General features: G+C 38.5%; 1 protein-coding gene across 1 annotated transcript in view; it reads left to right on the forward strand.

Annotated features, from left to right (window-relative positions):
* Positions 1-21,477, forward strand: part of lrba (LPS-responsive vesicle trafficking, beach and anchor containing) — a 193,011-nt gene that overhangs the window by 84,249 nt on the left and 87,285 nt on the right. The window contains exons 35-36 of the mRNA XM_079462381.1: positions 2,638-2,746; positions 15,078-15,244. Coding sequence (XP_079318507.1) covers positions 2,638-2,746; positions 15,078-15,244 — 276 coding nt within the window. The remainder of the gene's footprint in view (positions 1-2,637; positions 2,747-15,077; positions 15,245-21,477) is intronic.

Below are 21,477 nucleotides of genomic sequence, written 5' to 3' on the forward strand. Positions count from 1 at the left end.
CAAGGCGTCTGTCAATAACCTGGCTTGTTCCCGTGTGTCACAAAGAGGGTTTTTGGGAACGTAGCGGCGCCTTCGTTTCTTTGCCACCTCCTGGGAAATCTTTGCGCATCTTGCTGTTTTCAGATGGCTTTTAGCCTCATCTGTTGGACTTACCCAGACTCCCTTTGGGTTGAAGGGAGCTGTATTCAATTTCATGCCCTTAGATCTTTCAGATGGCTCTCATTTCTATGTTAGCGATGGAAATTCATGTTAATGAATGCCGCGGTGCTGATGAGCGCTACAGAAATGCTAATGAATGAACGCAGTGATGCATCAAGTTGAACATCTTCTCCAAGTTGACTGCTGGCCAACTTAACAACACTCTTTTGACCTTGCTCTTTTCTTGGAAATGAGGGTCAAGATGGTCAAACTTTGGTCCCACCCATTGTAGCGATATCAGTATAATGCTAGTGGTAAAAAGAATAACATTTTCAGAGTGAAATGTCCGTTAAAATGTATTCACACACGTTGCTTTTTGTCACGAAACTAGCCGTCCAGAATGAGATGTCAATGCGGCAATCTCCAGACTGTAATATTATTAACATATAATAGTAATAACATATAATGAAAGTGAAAGGGAGACATATGAAGGGCAATCTCAAAGAGCGATCATAAGAGCGCACTGTGTTATTGATGGCAGTCAGGGTGAGAGGGGTGGGAGAGGGTCACCCCAGAGTTCCGGGCACGTCCGCTCCCCCGCTGCCCACCACTGACACACCGGACTCGGGTTTCAGCCCTCTACCCTCCGCCTGTTATTCTTCCACTTTGCAGAGGCCCGAGCCTCCTGACCTGCGGAGAGACTCCTCTCTGTCCCTTGGGGGAATGTTTTATTAGGCCACGGCTTGTGTTGTTCACAAATCTGCCTGGGGTGTAAATGTGCTGTTTCAGGATCAGGTTCCTCACCGTCTGTGCTTACCCAGAAACGGTGATTCACAAATAGATTCTTTTTTTTAAGGAGAGATCCGGTTTTGTACTCTTTTAGGTTTGACCTGTCACTGACGGACAGTAGCAGTAAAGGCAGGATAAATCTGATCTCAGATCAGTAGTCATCAGATAAGAAGTAGTGTGTGTGTGTGTTTATCCAAGCAAGGTTGTTCTTACATATGTAGCAACATGAGCCAGGGTGACGCTTGTGCCCCCCCAACCAGCATCCGTATCTTGTTAGATGCGTATCATTTACAAATCAATTTCTGCTTGTTTTAGCGGGGGTGGGATTTGCTGCTGTGGTCAGTATAATTTTCTGCTTGTTTTACATGGGTTATATAAGTTGATTTAAGCGTGTTATTGAAACGTATGGCTTAACAACTGTGTTATTAGGTTTAGTCAAATTGATTTCACAGATAAAGAGTTGAGAGAGATGGACGATACTCTCATTTTTGCCTGTAGGCAACCTTTGTATATGGTTGTCATAATGTCACATTCAGTAGAATTAATTTGCAAGATTTGTTATTGACGTGTCATGACAGCAGATTGTTTAATGTAATAAAATTAAAACTTTCTCAATATATGCTATAATCCGTCAAATATCTTATTCACAATGGTAAGATTCTTGTATATTAATGATTTATAATCCAGGTTGTCAGTTGCAGTTTTTGCAGGAAATGTCATCAAATGTTTGATGTCAATTGGCCCACAAAAAAAATCTGGATGTGAAGTAACCTGACATTTGGTTACAGAGATATAAGAAATGTAATTTGTTTTCCTAGTAAGAAATGTAATTTGTTTTCCTAGTTTAATCAAAATTATAAAACAGTAGTAGAATATGCTCTATATTATAGAATAATATAAATCAGGTATGAAAACATCTTCTCATGAATTTAGCTTTATTTAATTCACTTTATTAAACATTCTGTCTGCGCCAATAGCCCTTTGGTTAGCGCGCTGATGCATAGCTCCAATAAAGATGTAAAAGCCCTTAAACAAATAACTTTAAAAAAGGTTTATTGTAATTTTATCTTTCCAGTACTGACAATAAGTGTATGTTATTAACGGTGTTTAATAATTTGGTGTTGATATTTCGAACATTGTGAATGTTCTTACTGTGACATAATTAATCACAACTACTAATATCACGTCAATTATATGCAAATTAAATTATTGCAAATAATCCACCGAAAGTGAAATCTTTATTAAGATTACTGATATTGTGTTAATACTGTGCATATTGTAATACGACAAATGAACAATCCGAAACAGTTAACAAGCTTCTGGTTAACAATCCAACACAGCATTCAAATAAATAAATGGACCTGTAACGTTGTATAGAACAAAGCTGTGTAACTTCAGTTTAGTTTCATCAATTTACATCATATTGAGCAAAAAATGCTATAATTCCATGTATTCTGTTTCCATTTCACTGAAATCACTGTAGTTTACACAATAGTAAGTCAAATACTTGTTTTATACCAGCACATGCCTGATCTCTTTACTACAGTAACTATTGCCTAAATGTATGTAAAGCTTTAAAAATTGAATTGAATGAATCAGGTAGGAACTTATGTTCCCATGAATCATATGAATCAAGCATGAACTCATGTTCTCATGAATATTATGAATTCGGTATGACCTCTTAATGTTCAATGTGTTTTTGATGTGCAGGCTGCTGAGCCACACCATGAAGGACCATCTGGTGCGTGTCGCTAATGAGGCCGAGTTTATTCTGAGCCGCCAGAGAGCAGAGGACATCCACAGACACGCCGAGTTTGAGGTGAGCACACACATCATCAGCGTCAGTCTACATGACCCTCGACCACAGAAAAGCCTATTAGGTTTTGCTAGTAATGTTTGCTATACAGTAACTACTTTGTAGTTAAAGACCCCTTAAAATGACATGACATGAATTACTTGACATATCACAGCCTTACTGCTAGTCTGAGGTTTGCCACTTACTTGTCAGAGGCAGATGGTAAATGGAAGAAATCTGCATAAAGTAAAAGTGGATGGTTTGCAGTGGCAAAAAAAAAACCCCTAGGAAAATCTTTAAAATCAGGTAGTTGCAAGATCTGTGTTTGTTACGTTTAAGGTTGCATAATGCAAAAAATGCATATGTATAGTTAACTAAAGACTATTGAATGATAATTTTACGTGTCATGCCTCAACTTCCTGTTTCAATGTGATATACTTCACCACAGGAAAGAAATCCACACTCATCGGGTCATTTCATTGAGTATATAAGTATTCTGCTGTGGCCGAAGGCCATTTTCTTGACGTACTCCACAATCAAGTCACTTTTACTTTATGCAGATGTATTCTGTTTCAAGGTTCATTTCCTTTTCTAAAAAACCTGTCTAATGATATTGTAAAGTCCCTGTGAGAATCTTAAAAATAGTTTGACTCAAAGTTTTGTCTGTCGGACCTGAGAGGGTGCCAACGCGAGGGAGAACAAATGTTTTCTTTCCAAAACACAACTTATATCGAAGAAGGTCTCTAACTTTGGCTACAGAGATTGCGTTTGGCATGTATCTTACCAAAACACAGCAGTGCATTTGATTTATTCCTTATAGCACAGCCATGGGGCATTCCTTCACTACTCCCCCACCAAACACACACACATCACCTCTTTTATCGCCGCAGTCTCATTTCTCATTCCTTCTGCATTTCTGTCTACCTGTGTCTTTTTTTCTCACGATTCCCCTCTGACTCATGTTCTGCCTGCCTGCTCCCTTTGCGGCAGATTTTCAGCAGTGACAGGAATATAGCATCTTTTCATTTCTGTCTCCCTCCCTTATTTCCCATCCCTCCCTCTGGTTCTGTCTGGCACTGGGGCAGGATGTGACATCGTAAAGGGGGTGTGGGCGCTGCTTTGTATACGACATCTCCCACCCTGCAGTTGTAAAATGTTATGCTTTCAGAAAGGTTCAAGGCGGGGGCTCTGATCTGAGGCTATGGGAAGTAAAACATGCGAAGGACGGTATTAAATGTAAACATGTAAAATTAGAGAAAGCAATCATGTATCATGTCTGCAGTAGTCTCGTTTATTAGGGTCATAGCTTGCATCGGTCCTGCATGCTTATATTGGCCACTTTCCTTAAATACTTTACCAGTGTCTTGCTGTTCTCTGTAAACGAAAGGGTTTTGACTCCTAACTTGCCTTTAATGTATGATGAGATTGTGATGAGATCAATGTCAAAAGAATCAGAAGGGGTTCTTTTCAAGAATATTTGTGTCCCAGGACTTTTGTAAGCATTAGGGGCACGTTTGTTGGTTGTGAAAAATTCAATCCATTTTATCTATTACTTTTGTGGTAAAGAAATATATAAAAAATGTAGTTAAAAATAAATATACTTTATTATAGAGCAAGTACATAAACACTATTTCAAAATTTGTACTTTTCCATGATTCAAAATGGTAGACTTTGAGCTGTGAGGTCAGGTTTTGCAGAAAATCACAGTTTTATTGCATAGGTACATAAAGTAACAATTTCACGGTGTCTATAGAGATGGCGAAAGAGATGCATTGCAGCATGAATGTATAAATATAACAAAAGAATTGTAAAAAATGTATGTAAAAATATGAAATTGAATAAAAAATACAAGGAGATAATTGTAAAATAAATGTAAAATTATATAAACAAGATAATTGTAAAATAAATGTAAAATTATATAAACAAGAGAATTGTAAAATAAATGTAAAATTCTATAAACAGTATAAGAAGAGAATTGTAAGATTATTGTACAGTTCAAAATATAAGACAAGAATTGTCAAATTAATGTAACATTTAAAAAATGTACAAAAATATAAGAAGATTATTGTAAAATGACTGTTCAATTCTCATATTAAATAAAAAATATAAGAAAATAATTGTAAAATGAATGTAAAATAATAATTTTAAATAACAAAATACATATAATTAAATATTTTCAATATAGATTGTAAAAAAACGTTAATCATGTCATGGAAATTAATTAATTTTCAGAAAAATAAGGAGTTCACATCATAACATTTTTAAGGCTATGGCCAAATAGTAGATGAAAAACTATTTTAAATTGTGATCTGCATACAAGTGTTCACTTTAAAAATTGACATGTAAAACAGTCAACACTCACATTGTAGTGCAGTAGTATTTGCAGTACAAACCATACCAACAAATGGTAGTATTTTAGGCGATATACGAGATATAGTTAACTATAGTAAGCTTTAAGATATGGTAATAAAGATACACTGGTGGATCGGTTCCAGCTGTGTGGCCTAACCATGTGCTCATATTGGCTGGCAACAGACAACAGATCTGATGACAAGACCATTACAGCATGAACACAAAACAATATATAGTGCCTGCAGCACTTGCCCTGCGCAACCGACAAGAACTGGCAGTAAAGCTTGAATACACGCTGCCTAAACAAGCTGCCGTACCCCACGGTGACATTTAGAGGGGACCTCGGAACACCCTTCCTCATCATTCCCGCTGTCCCAAATTCCCAGGATTGGTCAAATTCTCTCAGACGCTCTGTGGAAGACGGCCGGACTCTGGGGACATGCTTAGCTTTCCCTTTTCACTCTTAATTGGCCCCTCTGGTCCCATTCTTTCTGCTTTTCCGGCCTCACTCACAGCAGAGAACATATTATTCGCACAAATACTGCTGGATATTCTGGCAAATGTGGAAAGAAAATGCACAAATGATAGATGTCAGGCACATTAGTTGGATGAATTGTTAAAAAACACATTAACGTGTTGTTTTTTTAATCATTCTTCACTGCTCGGTCAAATATATACATTTTAAAAAGGGTCTGAAAATATCCTCCCAAGAACGCATTAATACAAAGTCAGGTCTCTGTAGTCACCCGTCACAGTATAGTGTACACCCTACTTGAAATTTCACTTAATATTGTTCTGTGTGGGGCAGGGTAAGTCACCAAGACGGTTACACATGACTAGACCAGTGCAGTACTATCATGTGCAGTTACGCCTCATTTTAACAACTCAGATGCGCTTCACGACCAACGCCATACTGCTGCAGTGACCTAAAGTGATACTTCACCCAAAAAAATAATTTATTTGTTCTGCTGAACACACCGGAAGATATCTGGAAGATTGTCAAATCTCATCCCCCGTTGACTCCCATTGTATTTATTTTCCCTGCTATGCCAGTAAATGGTGGATGAGATCGAAATTCTAAAAATGTCTTCCTGTGTGTTCAGCAAAACATTCTAGAAATTTAAACAGGTTTGGAACAAAGGGTAAAGGCTAAAGGTAAACGCGTCACTCGCTGTCTTAAGGCTGGAATACACTACAAGACTTTTGCTCAGATTTGTCCCAGATTTTCAGTCAGGACTTCTCGTCTGCCCCAGTCTGTAGATGTTATCGTTTAATGTGTGATGCCCTGTTTTTCTCTGCAAACTTTCAAAAAGTATTCAAGTGTGTGATGTCTATTTTTTATATCTGTTCAGATTTTATAAAGTCGTGTAGTAGTGTATTCCAACCTTTAGTAACACAAGAGACTGAGCTATATCGTCTCTGCACGCATTCTTTTATTCTGTGCCGAGAAAAGTTTTTTTTAATCGTGCCATGTCAAACCACGCTAACATGGAAACATTACTGTAACCGTTCCGGACAGTGCTAAGAATGGTTCGGCACGACGGTGGAAAAACGCTCTACGTTAGACACACAAATGGTGGTTTCAATAGTCTTTAGATGGTCTAATGTACAGTCATTTAAAGCTGGAATTGCGTTCACAGTTAGTTACATGTTGTTATTGATTGTAGGGCTTTAGCTCTTCTGAAGATGATGATGATGATGATAAAAGAGTTTCACTAAATGTAAAGGTCCTTATAGGGGGACATTTTTGCCCACAATACATTGTGAATAAAAGTTATGAAACTTTTATTCACTTTTTTTTATAACCATGTGTGAAATCCAGCAAAAATATTCTAGTGTAGTATGCAAAATATCATATACCCCATTATTCTCTAAATTAAATGAATTGACCACCCATTCGACTCTGATGTAGTCAAATATAATACAGTACATTTGGAAACTCATTTGAACTAATTGGATTGTTTTATTTGTATCTTAGAAAAAATTTGTTTAGTTCCATACAAGATTGCTTCTCCATTCCGTACACAGCACAGATTTCTCAAAAATCCGTCTCGGTATTGAATCCCTCACTTAGATATAGTTGCTCCTCTGTGACCCTTGAAAAGCAGTGAGCCTCCGATAAGTGCACCACTGATATTGCCGTATTGATTTTCCTCCATTCCGGCTCTTGCCATCTTCTTTAAGCCACCGGTTTCATTTTGCACGGCCACAATAAAAATAACAGGCTGGTGAAAGATGCCCCAGAGGGATCACACAAACCCCCCTGTCCTGAACAGCAGTTTACACTGGATTTGGATGTTTAAGGAAACAACATGAAATATGAGGCGTATGGGAACTAAAAGTTTGTCTTTCCGCTTGATAATATTTTCGCTGCATTTTTACCGTAGTCTCAACTACATTCGAAATATACGTTTACATATAGTTGTCTATGATCTTATTCTTGAGTGTGAAACTCCAACACTCCTTTATTGTTCACCTGAGCGATGGGTGTTAGGACAAAGGTGGCAGCGCTGAAGACGGCCTTTGTTCGTGCGTTCTTCGGTTGGTGAATTATTTAGGAAATAAAAATAAATTTATGTTTGTTCCCTGTCAGAGTTCAAATCCACCACAAAAGATGTCGGTAGATACTGATGATTTAAACACATTTTTATTACTTAGATGGATAACATATGCCTTTATACACTCCTCCGCTCCCCTGTCCTTCTCTCAGAGACGCACACACATCCATCCGCTCCGGGATTGAGTTATCTGTACCCCTTGAGAGTGAGATTACAGCGACAGCGGGGTCCTGACGGACACAAAGATAACCACTGGAAATCCAATTATCTTTTAGTGTTCTTTTTCTAATAGGATCCCTAATACGGATTTTTCCAGTAACAACTGTACGAGAGAGGCCGATACCTGCAAGGGAGAATATAAAGGACAGATTTAGAGAGAGTGACTTGTTTCTTTAATGAGAGTCTTTTCTTTATTAGAAATCAAGCGTAGGGGAGGCCAGAGATCTTTAGCATGCGATAAAACAAGGTCATTGTTCTTTTTTGTTAGCGCTCACTTGATCCCACTGTAATTGAGTTGACTCCCGACTGAAGTGCGTGTGTGAACAGAGGTGATGGGCCACTTCATTAGCGTTTAGTGTCTCTTCTCCTGTAATAGGAAACCGAGACTTAATTACATCAACTTTGAGATGAGACTCGTGACCTCGTATTATTCTGGCGTGCACGTTAAGTAAATCTCTAACTGCCTCCGACAGTTTTTTGTAGTAGTAGCCACACAAAAGGAAATCGAAATGAAGTGTGCTTAAGGCTTCATTACGGTTACACTCATGTCCTTTGATAAGTCAGCAGTAATATTTTAGACTTCACAGTAAAGGCCACCTTTACAACAAAAAATTGCTTTTCCGAATATACATGGACTCTCTCTCTCTCTCTCTCTCTCTCTCTCTCACTTTTCCTTCTATAATTAATTCCCAAGGTGATGTCAGTGCAGCAGGTCTTTATATCTAGTCCATAAGCCTTTGGTGAATATAGCTCTTCTGCTGCTGTGGTTCGTCTCACTAGACTTGCACAGTCATGTGCGCACCACAGTTAGACTTTACAGTAAACGAGTTTTTATTTTTATTCATTTATTGTTTGTAGTCACTGTCAGAATGTTACTAGGTTGGCCTATGGGTGGAATGGTTGTCTATCACATACACACACATATGTTGTCCTTCTGAAACCTTGTATCTCCATATTTCTTGATTTTTGTCATGGATCATTATTATTAGTCACCCTATATATTTGTCACTGGGTTTGGCAAATCTCTAACCAATATATATTGAAAGTGCTTGTCAATTATTTTAAAGCACAGTGTTTTTTCAGAAAAATTGTGAATTTGGACATTCAAGGTTTAGGAAAGATCGCAACGATATGTCTTCTGTTGGTCAGGCTTGTACTACCTCAAACTTACATCGTGTGTTGTGCTGACTTTGCTCTTTTGTGCTGGTGGTGCTATAACTCATTTGAGGAGGGTTCGGTATGCTTTTGGACATGTGAAGATGCTAAATCGTACTACAAGGAATAGTTTTGTCTGTTATGGCGAGTATGGAGGACTCTTTTGTTACAAATGTCACTGTGTGAGATCATGCAATGTTGACTTATTATAATATATTATTTGAATTTGGTTGTCAACCCATTAATCGCATCCAGATTACAAGTTTGTGTTTACATAATATATGTTTGTGTACTGTTTATACTGTATTTATAAACACAAAAACAAGTCACTTGAATATTAATTATATTAAACTGAGTTTTAAGTTAAAAATCTAGTATTTCATCTTTTTTTATTTATATAAAATGCAACTAGACTTTATGAGTCAGTATAATATCATTTAAACTTTGATTTAACTTAAAAAATGTAAGGCTATAACATTTCTAAGGAGAAATATGTGACATGTATAGTGCAGTGTCTTCTATGACGTGTGTGATGTCATCCAGAAGGTGGAACTAGTGACTGACTTCAGCAAGAGCATAAACAAACAATAGCAATCAAAGCATCATGTTTTGCATTGGCCGTTTCATCATCAGAATGATTGATTCCGGCACCCACTAGGTTGCTTGGGGCCTCTGCTAGCATTTCTTTTTTATCACTATGTTGTGGTAGTCCCTCGGGAAAACATCATACAGTCAGAAGCATTGTTGCATAACTCCACCAAACAGCACAAATAATAGTTTCTCTTTTGTTTTGCCACGTTTGACAGCTGTGTACAGAAGAGCTTCTGTACTTCCATTGGTTATTGTCACAGATGTGACAGAACCCATCGTGAAGAACTTCTTTTTTGGCTACCACTCTCCTAGCACCCCTATGGATTGCATGCAGTTAGGATGTGAGATTCAAATGAACAGTGCCGCGGTGTTCATAATGGAAATGTATCAGAAAATATCGGACACTATTTTCACAACAAAAAATCACACACATCAGCTTTAAATAAAGAAAAAATAATGACTTATTTGACCTGTTATCTGAGTATCACCTTTTCCACAGTAACACTGTGCTTTATTCTGTTCAGTCGGCCAGACTATATGTGTTTCCTTAAATTTACTGGAAGTAAAAACATTATCCCGCATTCACATTCATCCACACCTGCTCCTTGGCGCCCGCCGCCAGACGTGTTCATTTATCACTCGCCGCACATCTCCTTCATTTGACTATTTTTCACCTCAAAAGGACAGTTAATTCCTACAATTTCTCACGCGGCGTGACCTTGAAGTTGCACGAGTCAGCTGCCCGTTGCCCTCGCAGAGTAATGGAACCAAAGAAATGCCTTTTTTTGTAGAGGGGGTGGAGAAAGATGAAGAGTCTGCCATCCGTGCATTGTGACTAGTCCATTAAAGCACAGAATGAAGGAGGGCGAAGCCAGAGATACTTTTGATAAGTTGTTGCACCTGCGTTAACCTTGATGGTCACCCCGACTCTGGAATGGGTGTGGGGGGGTGCGAGATTGTTTCTCTCTCTTTTTCTATCCTGCGTTTCATTGCTTTACTCTAGATTCCTGCTCCATCTATCGCCAAGGGAACAAGGGATGGAGAGAAATCAATACAGAGAGGCGTTGGCTGACAGCAGTATCGCTCCAGAATTGAAGCGCCTGTCAGCCTCTGTCACAACGTGACTTTTGTTCGCTATTGTACTTTTAAGGCGTCATTTTTCTCCGTTGTCACTTTTGCCGTTCCCCACTCGCTTTTGTCCGAATTCCCCTGACTACAATTTTTACGAAATTCGAAAAGAAAGCGGGTCAAAAGATCAAGCACAAGAAAAATATCTCAAACGTGATTGGCTAGATGACACGGTGTAGACTTTTGTTTCTCTGATATCTTCCATCCACTCTCGAGTTGGACGCACAGATCCAGCAGACAGTATCCAGCATCCCCTCAGATGTGGCAAGGACAGAGGTATCAGTGGGATGGTTTCCTGGTGTAAATGAAACCCTGAGGGAGTGAGTGCAAGGGAGAGGAAGATGATCACTGGGATGTGTACTTCACTGTCAGCAGAGTGCAAATCAAGCAGTTTAACAAGATCCCCACTGTTTTCACAGCTCGCACTCTCACATTTTGAAGAATATAGGACAGCAAACAGTTCTGGGACACTTTTGACTACCATTGTCATTGGATGTCAATGGGGTCCAAGAACTGTTTGGTTACAATCATTTATACAAATATCTCTCTCCGTGTTCAACCAAACAAATCATTTTATACAGATTTGGAACTAGAGAGTGAGTGATTCATGATATAAAGGAATGGTTCACCCAAAAATGCATTTTCTTTATTGATTAAATTTAGTTAAGATACGTGTACATTGTGAATCTACAAACACTAAAATAATGTTTTTCCACACAACTGCTTGCCATTGTCACACTCATAAATATGTATAGCAAGTAAATACATGTGTGTCTAAATGACCGGAGACGATAAAGTTGAAGTGGTTATAATAATACGACTACACAGGCTTGTCATGCATTGAAGGTAATGCGTACTGACCCTGTCCGATTCACTTCTGCAGAACACAGAGCATTTGGAGATGTAGATGATTAGTCTGTCTAAAGCCATAAACACATTGCTGTCATGGTTATTTTTCGGCATCCATACATGCTTGAACTGCACTGTAATCGGAGTTTGTGGTCGCCCCTTCAACAGACTGCCAAACATGTGGAAGACCCCTTTAATGGTGGGTCCCACAAATATTATGATGTCATATAATCACAGGTCCGAACGTGATAATGTCACTGTATGTATTTCACCTGAATGTTTCCTGTAATTTTGCCTGTACGTTGAGCCGTAAGGAAGCCATTTGTCAGGAAGTTCATGAAAATTACAAAGCCCATTACGGAGCTCAGGGATTTGGTGGCCGTTGACACTAGTTGATAAAGTGACTGTTTATGCCAGTGTTTGAACTCATGACAGTTAATTAATAACGTGTTAATTGCTCGCTGAAAGGAACAATGAAAAAATATGGATGATTGCTCTTGTTGTTTCGGAAGCTTCAATGAGGTTTGAAAAGCACCTTTTACCTTTACTTCAATGGATATTGCAAATTTCAGAACTCCTGCTGAATTTTTGGCAAATCATTCCTTCTTTTTTTACATAAAGTGTTAGTACACATATACACACACATGCACAATCACCTACATTGCATTGATCAAAGACATTAGCAATCTCTCTGTGCACCTGTTATTGTATTAAGGTCAACCCATGTTTTACCTTAAACCTCTTTTTCCGTTTCCATTCTTTCATCAAAACAAATGTTACCCCTCTACAATTTTCCATTTATTACCCCGACATGACCTTCTGCACACAGAAAAATCGCTGCCTTTCTTTCCATTCCTTGCTTTCCACTCCTTTGTTACGCCAGACATCCAAATAGGTTCACGTTTAAACATCCAGCCTTTACATTTTCCTTCTCTTTTATTCCACCGCTCTCTTCTCCCGCCTTTAAGGTCAATGTAGAGCTAAGAGCAGCGAAATGAGACACAGATTGATAATTAGGAGAGGGAAGCCCCCCTAATGTGATTTATCTCTATGGATTTTCTGTCATACAAGAGAAGTCGATCCTCAAATTGGAGAGGAGGGCCCATTAGAAGGCACTTTGGAGCGTTTACTGCTAACTTTGCCGAGGTGGGTTTCTGCGTCCGCCCCAGACTGCTGCCACTACTGTATTTGTTGTCTGAGGCGGGTGCCGTCCGCAGCTAATATAATTTAAGGCCATAACACGCAATGGATGAAGCTGAGGGAATTACATTAAAACGAGCTCTAGCGGAGGCTGTAACCTTTTCGCTTGATTGCTGTTTGCTAGACGTTGCATCAGAATCAGATAAAACACAAGACATGTTGTTCTATTTTTTTGTTTTGCTTGGTTTGCTGTTTTTTGTCTGTTCTAGGGTGAATTTAGAACAGCGTCTCACCGGCGCTGTAGCTTTGTTACACGTTTGTTTGATTTATTGATTCGGATCCGAACGTTTTTGGTTTTCTCAAAGGAAGGTTGGTTCGGTTTTTAACTGAATTTAAGTTTCATATCAAATTGGATATTTGCGACGAGGCACGTTGTTTAAGCATCACATCCAAGTTCAAAGGCCTATTCTGATAACAAATTCTGACAAAGAAAAATGTCTCCTATTATATTATGGGTAGTTTCTACATTTTTTAGCGTAGCCCGAAGGCATTAGCAAATACATGTCCAGTGTTATTAATCACTGTGACACCGGGCTGGAAATGACCCAGAGTTCCATTTGTTTCCTGTGCGTATGGAGTTACAGCGCACACATGCTCGGGCGTCAACACACACGTCTGTAATGATGTAGTGCGCTTTGTTTTCCCACCCGCTCTGATGGACAGCATTCTTCTTTGGAGGAAGCTTTGGTTGGCTTGTTTATAAACACCGTAGCATAGAAACATGAAATAGTACGTGACTTATTTCTGTGTGTGATAAAGTTGGCTGTTATATTTAGGGTTTGAAACCAAGAACCTTTTCCATTTTTTGTAAATAAGAAATACTGAAACTGAACAAGTTTCATGATGTTCAGTTAATGGTTCATAAACTGCAGTGCAGACAGATTATTATAATTTTCTTGTGCATGCTGCTAAATCTACAGGACCATTGCCAAAGTACCATATTTTTAACAGAGTTGTGAACATGTGTTCTGAATTAAATGTGATAAGACTACGTGGAGGGAAATAAAACATTTAAATGTTTTTTTTGGAAGAGGGCAAACAAGCGATTGATGGTTTTTGCGGCAACAACAAGCAAACGTTATGTGGCCCAAACTTAACTTCCAGTAGTCCTCCGCAAAGAATGAATAACTTCCGAGTAGTTTTAATTTAATTTAATACAATCAATACACAATAAAATATGAATATACATTTTTTTAAATCATTTGCTATATTGTAACCAAACAAGTTAACTTCGGGCAAGTGCGTGCATCAGATGAAACCGCCTATAAACCTATAATTGTGCAAACAGCAAACATTAATAAATTTTTTTGCAGAAAATAAATATAAATCATATTTTAAATAAATTAATTTATTACATTTTTAATTTTGATGCATTCAATATACCACAGAGTTGTGTATTGATGCAACACTTGGATTTAGTAAAATAAAAAGTATTGATGTTACAAATGATTAAGTAACATTGAATATCCTAAATCCTCTTAAATGCAACATTAAGCAAACCATGACAAACAAGCCAATATGAGCCCAAAATATATGTGAACTCTTTTAGTACCATTTAAAAAAGGTCCAAGGGTGAGACCTCAAAACGTTTGTTGATAAACTGTTAAAAAGGAGCAATGTGGAGATTTAAGTGGCATCTAGTGGTGAGGTTGCAAATTGCAACAGAGGGCTCACTCCATCCCTCTCTTTCGAAGCACTACGGCAACTGACACAGGACAAACATGTCGTCATGTTTTCACTTCTTTGCTGAAAGAGATGTGAAAATGAGTTCAAAAATGTAAATAAAGAAACGTTTGAACAGTATACAGCACTCAGCATCTCCAATCTCAAGCACATTAGCCTAAATCAGCTCACTTACTGAATCATTGAAAACCGTTATTGAATTAACGTCTCACTCACGGAACTACAAGTCATTACTTTAGGTCATATCTAACTTGAAATAAACCAAGAAGTGTTACTGTTGTGTCTATAAGATATGTGAGTGCAATTACCGAATGCTAGTTTAAGGTTTTGTTATAATAAGTGGGACTTCAAAGGAAATATAATACCAGACATAATGGTGTGCTATATGATATAACATTAATCACAGTAGCTGAGAGTTCATCAATAGTGTAAAAACAACCTTTGAAGGAATCTAAATGCATATTTGTCTCTTCTTTTTTCCGATGAGGAAAAATTATCAAAAAGACGAAGTCATCCGTCATAATTAAAAACATGTATGCTAAATGTGAATGATGTATAATCTGCAAATGCATATAATGAATGCGCTGACTCAATACTTCTTGGCTTTGTTTTCCCTGCAGTCTCATTGTGCTCAGTACGCCGCTGAAAAACGAGATGAGGAGAAGATGTGCGATCACCTCATCAGGGCCGCCAAGTACCGAGATCACGTCACGTCCACCCAGCTCATCCAGAAGATTGTCAACATACTGACAGACAAGCATGGAGCCTGGGGCAGCGCCGCCATCAGGTAACACTTTAGTTAGACAATTTAGGGTGCCGGGTCAAACAATGTATATTCCAGATCTTATTAGACTGTTATCTTGATGCTTAAGCTAACAAATGTAATGGTCCAACCAAGCAGATTGCAGCTTTCATTGTTATGAGCAATATACAGCAGACAGTCGGTGAACATACGCGAGGTCAGCTCACGGTACACCTGCACCGCACCCTACAGTGTTTTATACCAAACCATCTATAATAATTCAAGCCCTTATTAGTTTACGTCTCTCACGATAGGCAAAACCTACATTTCCGCCCATTATGGACTCTAATGGAGTCTTGCAGTCACGGTTGTGAGCCTGGGTTATGTCTTATTGACTTAGTTTCCATACGTGATGCATTGCTGTTGGAATGGGATAAAAGCCAGTAAACGTTACCTAGCCATTACTGAAGGAAACATAAGGAGAGGTATTTATTTCTGTAAACAGGCAAAAATATTCCTTAATGATGCCGTCATGCCGTGGTTTCCTCTAATAGAGTTTGCTGCCCAAGAAGCTCATTGGCTCTGTTGTTCAAGCTCTACATGTTGTAAAGAAACGTGTTCTCTGGAGGTTTGGAGACCTGTTTGCTCTCCCTCTGTTCTTTTCTCTCAGTGTTTCGGCAGTCGTATAATGGCAGAGCTCTCTTGGCTCCCTCCCCATTTCTGGCCTTTATGCAGCAGGACTATTGATGACTTCTGTAATAGCATGCGATGGGCGCATGGTGACGCTGGCACAGCCTCAGAGCGTGTTTAATAAATCACAATCAGACCCTGCCGTTACATCAATACTTCTGCTCAATTACCAAGAAGGTCACAGGCAGAAATGTAGGAGAGCTGGAGATTGGTAACTACAGAGAGTGAACAACATCTGGAAGTGCAAGGAGGAAAATACTGTACACACAAACACACACACATACACACCCGACGCAACATGAAACTCGCAGCTGCACGTGTCGACTTAGTTATATCAGATGGCTCTGTAAAGCACTGATTGTTCAGACGTAGAAGAAAACAGGCGGCAGAACTAAAAAAAAAGTTTGTGTACAGAGGAATTATTCGGGATTATTCTGTTAAAGTGGAGGTAGCATGCTACAGTATGTCATGCATTCTGACTTCTCTACACTGTTGAACGTGGTGGACATTTATAACTTGTAAAAAATCGAGTTCTTCATACACTCCAAACTTCTTTTGGAAAGTTTTTTAAAAGACTGGATCCCTGTTTCGTAACAGGGATCCTATTGCTTTTGTTGGGCAATTCTTCCAAAAAAGCGCGGCAAGGCGACAGAAAGAGCCTGCCCAGATGCCAACCGACGGGCATAGGAAGACCCGCTTATCAAGATTGGCTGCACTGCATCAAGATTGGCTGTGCTGTGGGCCTGCAGCTGCAGCTTGTTACTATTGTGATATTGCGACTAAATGGCGCAAGCGTTTTTTACAAGTACTCGCGCATGTGCGACCTGCCAATTTGAATTGTTTTCTAGTTGTTATATCTCATGTGAAAAGACGAGTAGATCGCGAGCAGTGTAGGCTGTGTGTGTCCTCCTGCTGCTTTCACTTGCTCACAAAATGTTTGTTTTTCTTGTTGTAAACCCGTATGTAGACACCGTCAGGAGTGAAAATAATGCATGCCGTCACATCAAATATTTAGAATAAATATTTACAGAACTAGCATTCGACTACGATAAAGAATGAATTCAGACAAGATGAATTTTCAGCATCATTCATTGAATGTCACCACCATCTGACAATCACACACACATGTACACAAAATATGCTAGGTATTGCTTGCTACAAAAAGAAGTACTGTTATATATTTGTGTATATGTTTTTTCAGTGAAACGTACATTAGCTGTGACTTGTGCACTTGTCTGTAGTGGTTTTTTCTGTAAAACCATTACAAATGACAAAGCGACACATACAATTCTTAAGATAACAAAAGAAAACAAGTGTTATGAGATAACACACACAGACGCACACAAAGAGCAAAATCTCTTTTTTCACCTTCATGAAAATGAAATCAGATCCCTCAAAGGGCATTCGGCTGCCATGATTACACCCTTTTGTTGGGAGTGTTAAATTTGCAAGCCCACCCGCTCCCCCATAAAGCCATATTCCCTAAAGTTTCCATTCAATAAAAGGCTGAAAATGAAAATATAATTTTCCTCCCTGGCTGATGGGAGTTGTTGTTTCCTCATGGCAGGCATCTAATATCATCTGACACCTACTGACCCGCCTGAATGCAATTTGTGTCTTAATATCCAGCTTACAGCAGCCCCGTCCTCTGGAGAGCCGAGGTGCTAGTTGATTTTTTTCTCTCCTTTTCTTTCATTCCACACGTGCTCTGACACTCTTGCTTGTGGACGCATTGTCTGGGGTCCATAGGGGTTTGCACTCTGGCAAACAAAGGAAAATACATTTACGTACACACACACACGCTTGCCGATCTGGGATGTCCCGCACGGCACACTCCGTGGCTCTTTTTTCTTTGTACTTTTCTCTTTTTCTTTTTGATTGGATCTCAGATCGACAGACAGCCAGATCCACCTGTCCATCCATTACCACCCTTCCGTCTAGTGGCACAGGTGAACATGTGGGGTTGCCGTCTGCCAAAGCCATACAAAATGACCACAGTGCCCACAAATGAGGCGACTGACAGCATTCATTTTTTCTTCCCTTCAGCTGGTTTTGTCGGTTGCGGTCATGTTTATTTGGGTCAAAAGATAGATGATCTCTCATGTAGATGACACACCAGTAAAGTGGCTGGCTGGGAAGAAAGATGATGGAGGTAGAGGAGGAGCGGGAGCCTCCGAGGACAGATGAGGCTTCCTCTCATATTCTCCTTCATTGCATTCTAATGGTAGGACTAATGTAGCATGGAAATTCACTCTGCTGCTGCGCTCAGAGCAGTTCCACGCCCTCAAACACTGTCAGGGTGAAGATGAGAGAAGATGTGAAATATAAAGGCAAATGAAGAATGAATAGACACGGTTTAAAATCTGAACATTGCAGTGTTTAACACAATTTGCGACAATGTGTAAACTATGGTTGAATGGCTTATATGTCCCACAATTGGTGTCCCGTTCCTTTTTTAGAAATTAAATCCTGGGATTTTGTCGCGAGAACTATATGTATGTTAAACTGTTCTAAAACAATATATTCTACTATAGCTTTAATCAAGCTAAATTAAATGCGTTTTTCATACAATTTCTGTTTTTAAATTGATTAAAACAACAAACCCTGTTTTTTACCAAAAATCAAACATCCCATAAAATTCACTCCCTACACCCATTTCTAAAGTTTGGTTGGAAGAAAAGTGAAATTGTTATTTAACTTGTACAGAAATTGTTGACCATGTTAATTTAACTCAACCATTCATCCATGCTACTGTTATTGTTAGAAAAAAATGCTAATAAATATTTTCTTCATTTTATATTAATATATATAAAATTGATCATACATAGTTATAGTACTACTTATTTTATTATGTTTATACAATTGTGATAATTTACTGTTAATTGATAGAAAACACAAAATGCAATCTAAACGCAACAATACATTTCTTGCGTTCAAACCCAGTTTCGTACCATGTTATTGGAATGTACCAGTTGTTGCAGAATTTTATTATTTCACCAGTGACGGAAGATCCTGGCTGTTTGTTTTAGCTCCGTGCATATCTTTATTCTTTCTTTCATACTCCTTTCTTTTATCTCCTTTTTCAATTTTTACCACCATCACAACCCCTCTCTTCTTTTCTCTCTCTCTCTCTTATTCTCCCCTCCTCTAATGCAAGTCATTTACAGCAGCAGCTCCAGTGATCTCTAATGGAGCTCCTCGGGGCTGGAGGTATCCCTGCCTGGGGACATCCATCTTTTCTGTGTCACAAGCCCACGCCAGGCAGAAACCTTTGTGATGCGCACTCCAATTTTTCTTCACTAAATCAAATCATCCCTTCTTTCAAAGAGATGAATGCGGCAGGGTTGCGGTGTTATAGAGAAAATCAATGCAGGCAAAATTGAAACAGTATGCCCACGTATTGATCGGCCTTGTGAAATCGAAACTAACAGCTTTGTAACTGTTCCGGAGGACAGTTAGCTGACCTGTAATGGACAAACTATCAATATTAGCATTACTATTTTATCCTGTGCTTTGTCATGTTGAGTCCGGGCTATCAGGAGCAGAGGAACGCTGGGTACTGTAACACGCCTGGAAAAGCTTGTTATCTCAGCAGATACTTTGTAAAAATGGCAAATAATTAAATTAACGCATGATTTAAATGTTGCTTTGTGTTACTTGTGTGTATGACTGCACATAGAATATTTTTAGATAAAAGATTATAGCACTTTAAAGTACATTTTACAGTGCTGTACACAATTTGATATTTAATTTTTACAGTAAATCTTAAAATATTGATATTGATATAATTTATATCAGAAATAAATTAAAAGCATATTTTGGGATCTTAAATTCTATTACATGCTTGCAAAAAGAGTCATACAACGATTCTCCTCTCTTTTTTTACACATACACACACACACACACACACCTTAGGTTCTCATTTGGTATCATCTGAAATGCTTCATTAATATCGTCACATTTGCTGCAGGAAATATAAGTCATACATCATCCCTACTGGTTAATGATGCTCAGGCTGTTATGAGAGCACCCTGCCGTCCTGCTCGCCAAAACTACACAAGCACTCCGTCACCTCTCTCCCACCACACGGCATCACGCGTGTAGCCTGCTGCGCTCTGGCTCTCATCCACACATCTCATTTTACAGATATACACCGGGACTGCAGTGCAGTTAGTGAATACGAGGTCATTAACTTGACTTTGATTACCGTTACACTGAGATGACTGTTATTTCCCATTTGGGTAGATGAATAACATCAAGATTTCAAACTAAAATGCGTTTGTGACCCAGTCTGTAAAAAAGGCATTTTTCATGCCGTTTTCTACATACAATAATCCAACATCATGTAAAGAATATTCTATACAAATATTAGTTTGATATCTTTAATATTGACTGAGTAAAGCCAGGTCAAAAATTTAAATTATAGTGAAATTATAGGGATAGTCGCACCGCGCTACATCCGGTGTGGACAAAGCTTTAATTTATAATTTGTTCTAATGCGATTATTGTCTCTTGTCGCATTGCATTGTGGTGCGTCGCATCCGGTGTAGAAACAGTGTTAGATTAAGTTGAAAATGTCAAGTTAGAGTAGTATTTCATGTCGACTGTTCATATATCTTTTTAAATGCCTTTCAAATGGGAATTGATTGCTTGTAATGTGTTTATATATGTTGTTTAACGTAAAACAGTTAGAGTTCTGTGTTTACATTTGAGGGTAAAGCGTTGGACAAAGTTCAGTGTGTGGGCCTAAGTCCAAGTGCGTATAAGGAAAAGCATATTTTTCGCTTTTTGCTGTTCGCTTAAATGTTTTGTTTCAAATGCATTTATAAACCTAAGAAATACCACAGATGTCTCCACACAAAACATAACATACACAAAAGCCATGATACTGTCACGACCCTGTCCACAGAGCTAGGAAACAACTGACAAGATGTATATACATTACAGTGCCCCCCTCTGTTATTGGCATCTTTGGTAAATATGAGCAAAGAAGGCTGCAAAAATAAATCTGCATTGTTTTTCGGTTTGATTTTTTTATTAAAAAGAATTTCAACTAATTTTATTCAAGTAAAACAATTTGAAGTGGGGGGAATATCACATTGTGAAAACATTGTGAAACATCTTTTATCATGTATAATTAAAGTATGCTATCTATATGAATATCCTTTAGCCTGCTTTTAACAGACTGGGTCACATATGAATGTATAAAAAGCATCCCCCTCCCTTACGAAACACTACGACGGTTGACAGAACAAGGCGAATTACATGCAAGGGGACCTGCGGTGTATCTAGATAGAAAAAGCTCATTCTAACGTAATAAAAACATAATGCTTCATTGTGTAAGCTCTTTATACACTTCTGAAGACATAGATATGTATATTATATTGCATTTCAATAGATCATCCTAAAAATTACACACTAAACCTTTAAAGCATGCTCATAAAGCATTTATCTTGCTAAAGTACAGATAAAATATGAAGCATACTTTAATTATTTAAATCCGGTACACATTCGCAAACAATAGAGTGCATGTAGATTATTTCTGATAACAAGCAAAAGAAACCAAGAAGAACGGTTACTTGGCTAAA

The sequence above is a fragment of the Barbatula barbatula genome, assembly GCF_947034865.1.
Source record: "Barbatula barbatula genome assembly, chromosome: 8".
NCBI classification, from domain to species: Eukaryota; Metazoa; Chordata; class Actinopteri; order Cypriniformes; family Nemacheilidae; genus Barbatula; species Barbatula barbatula.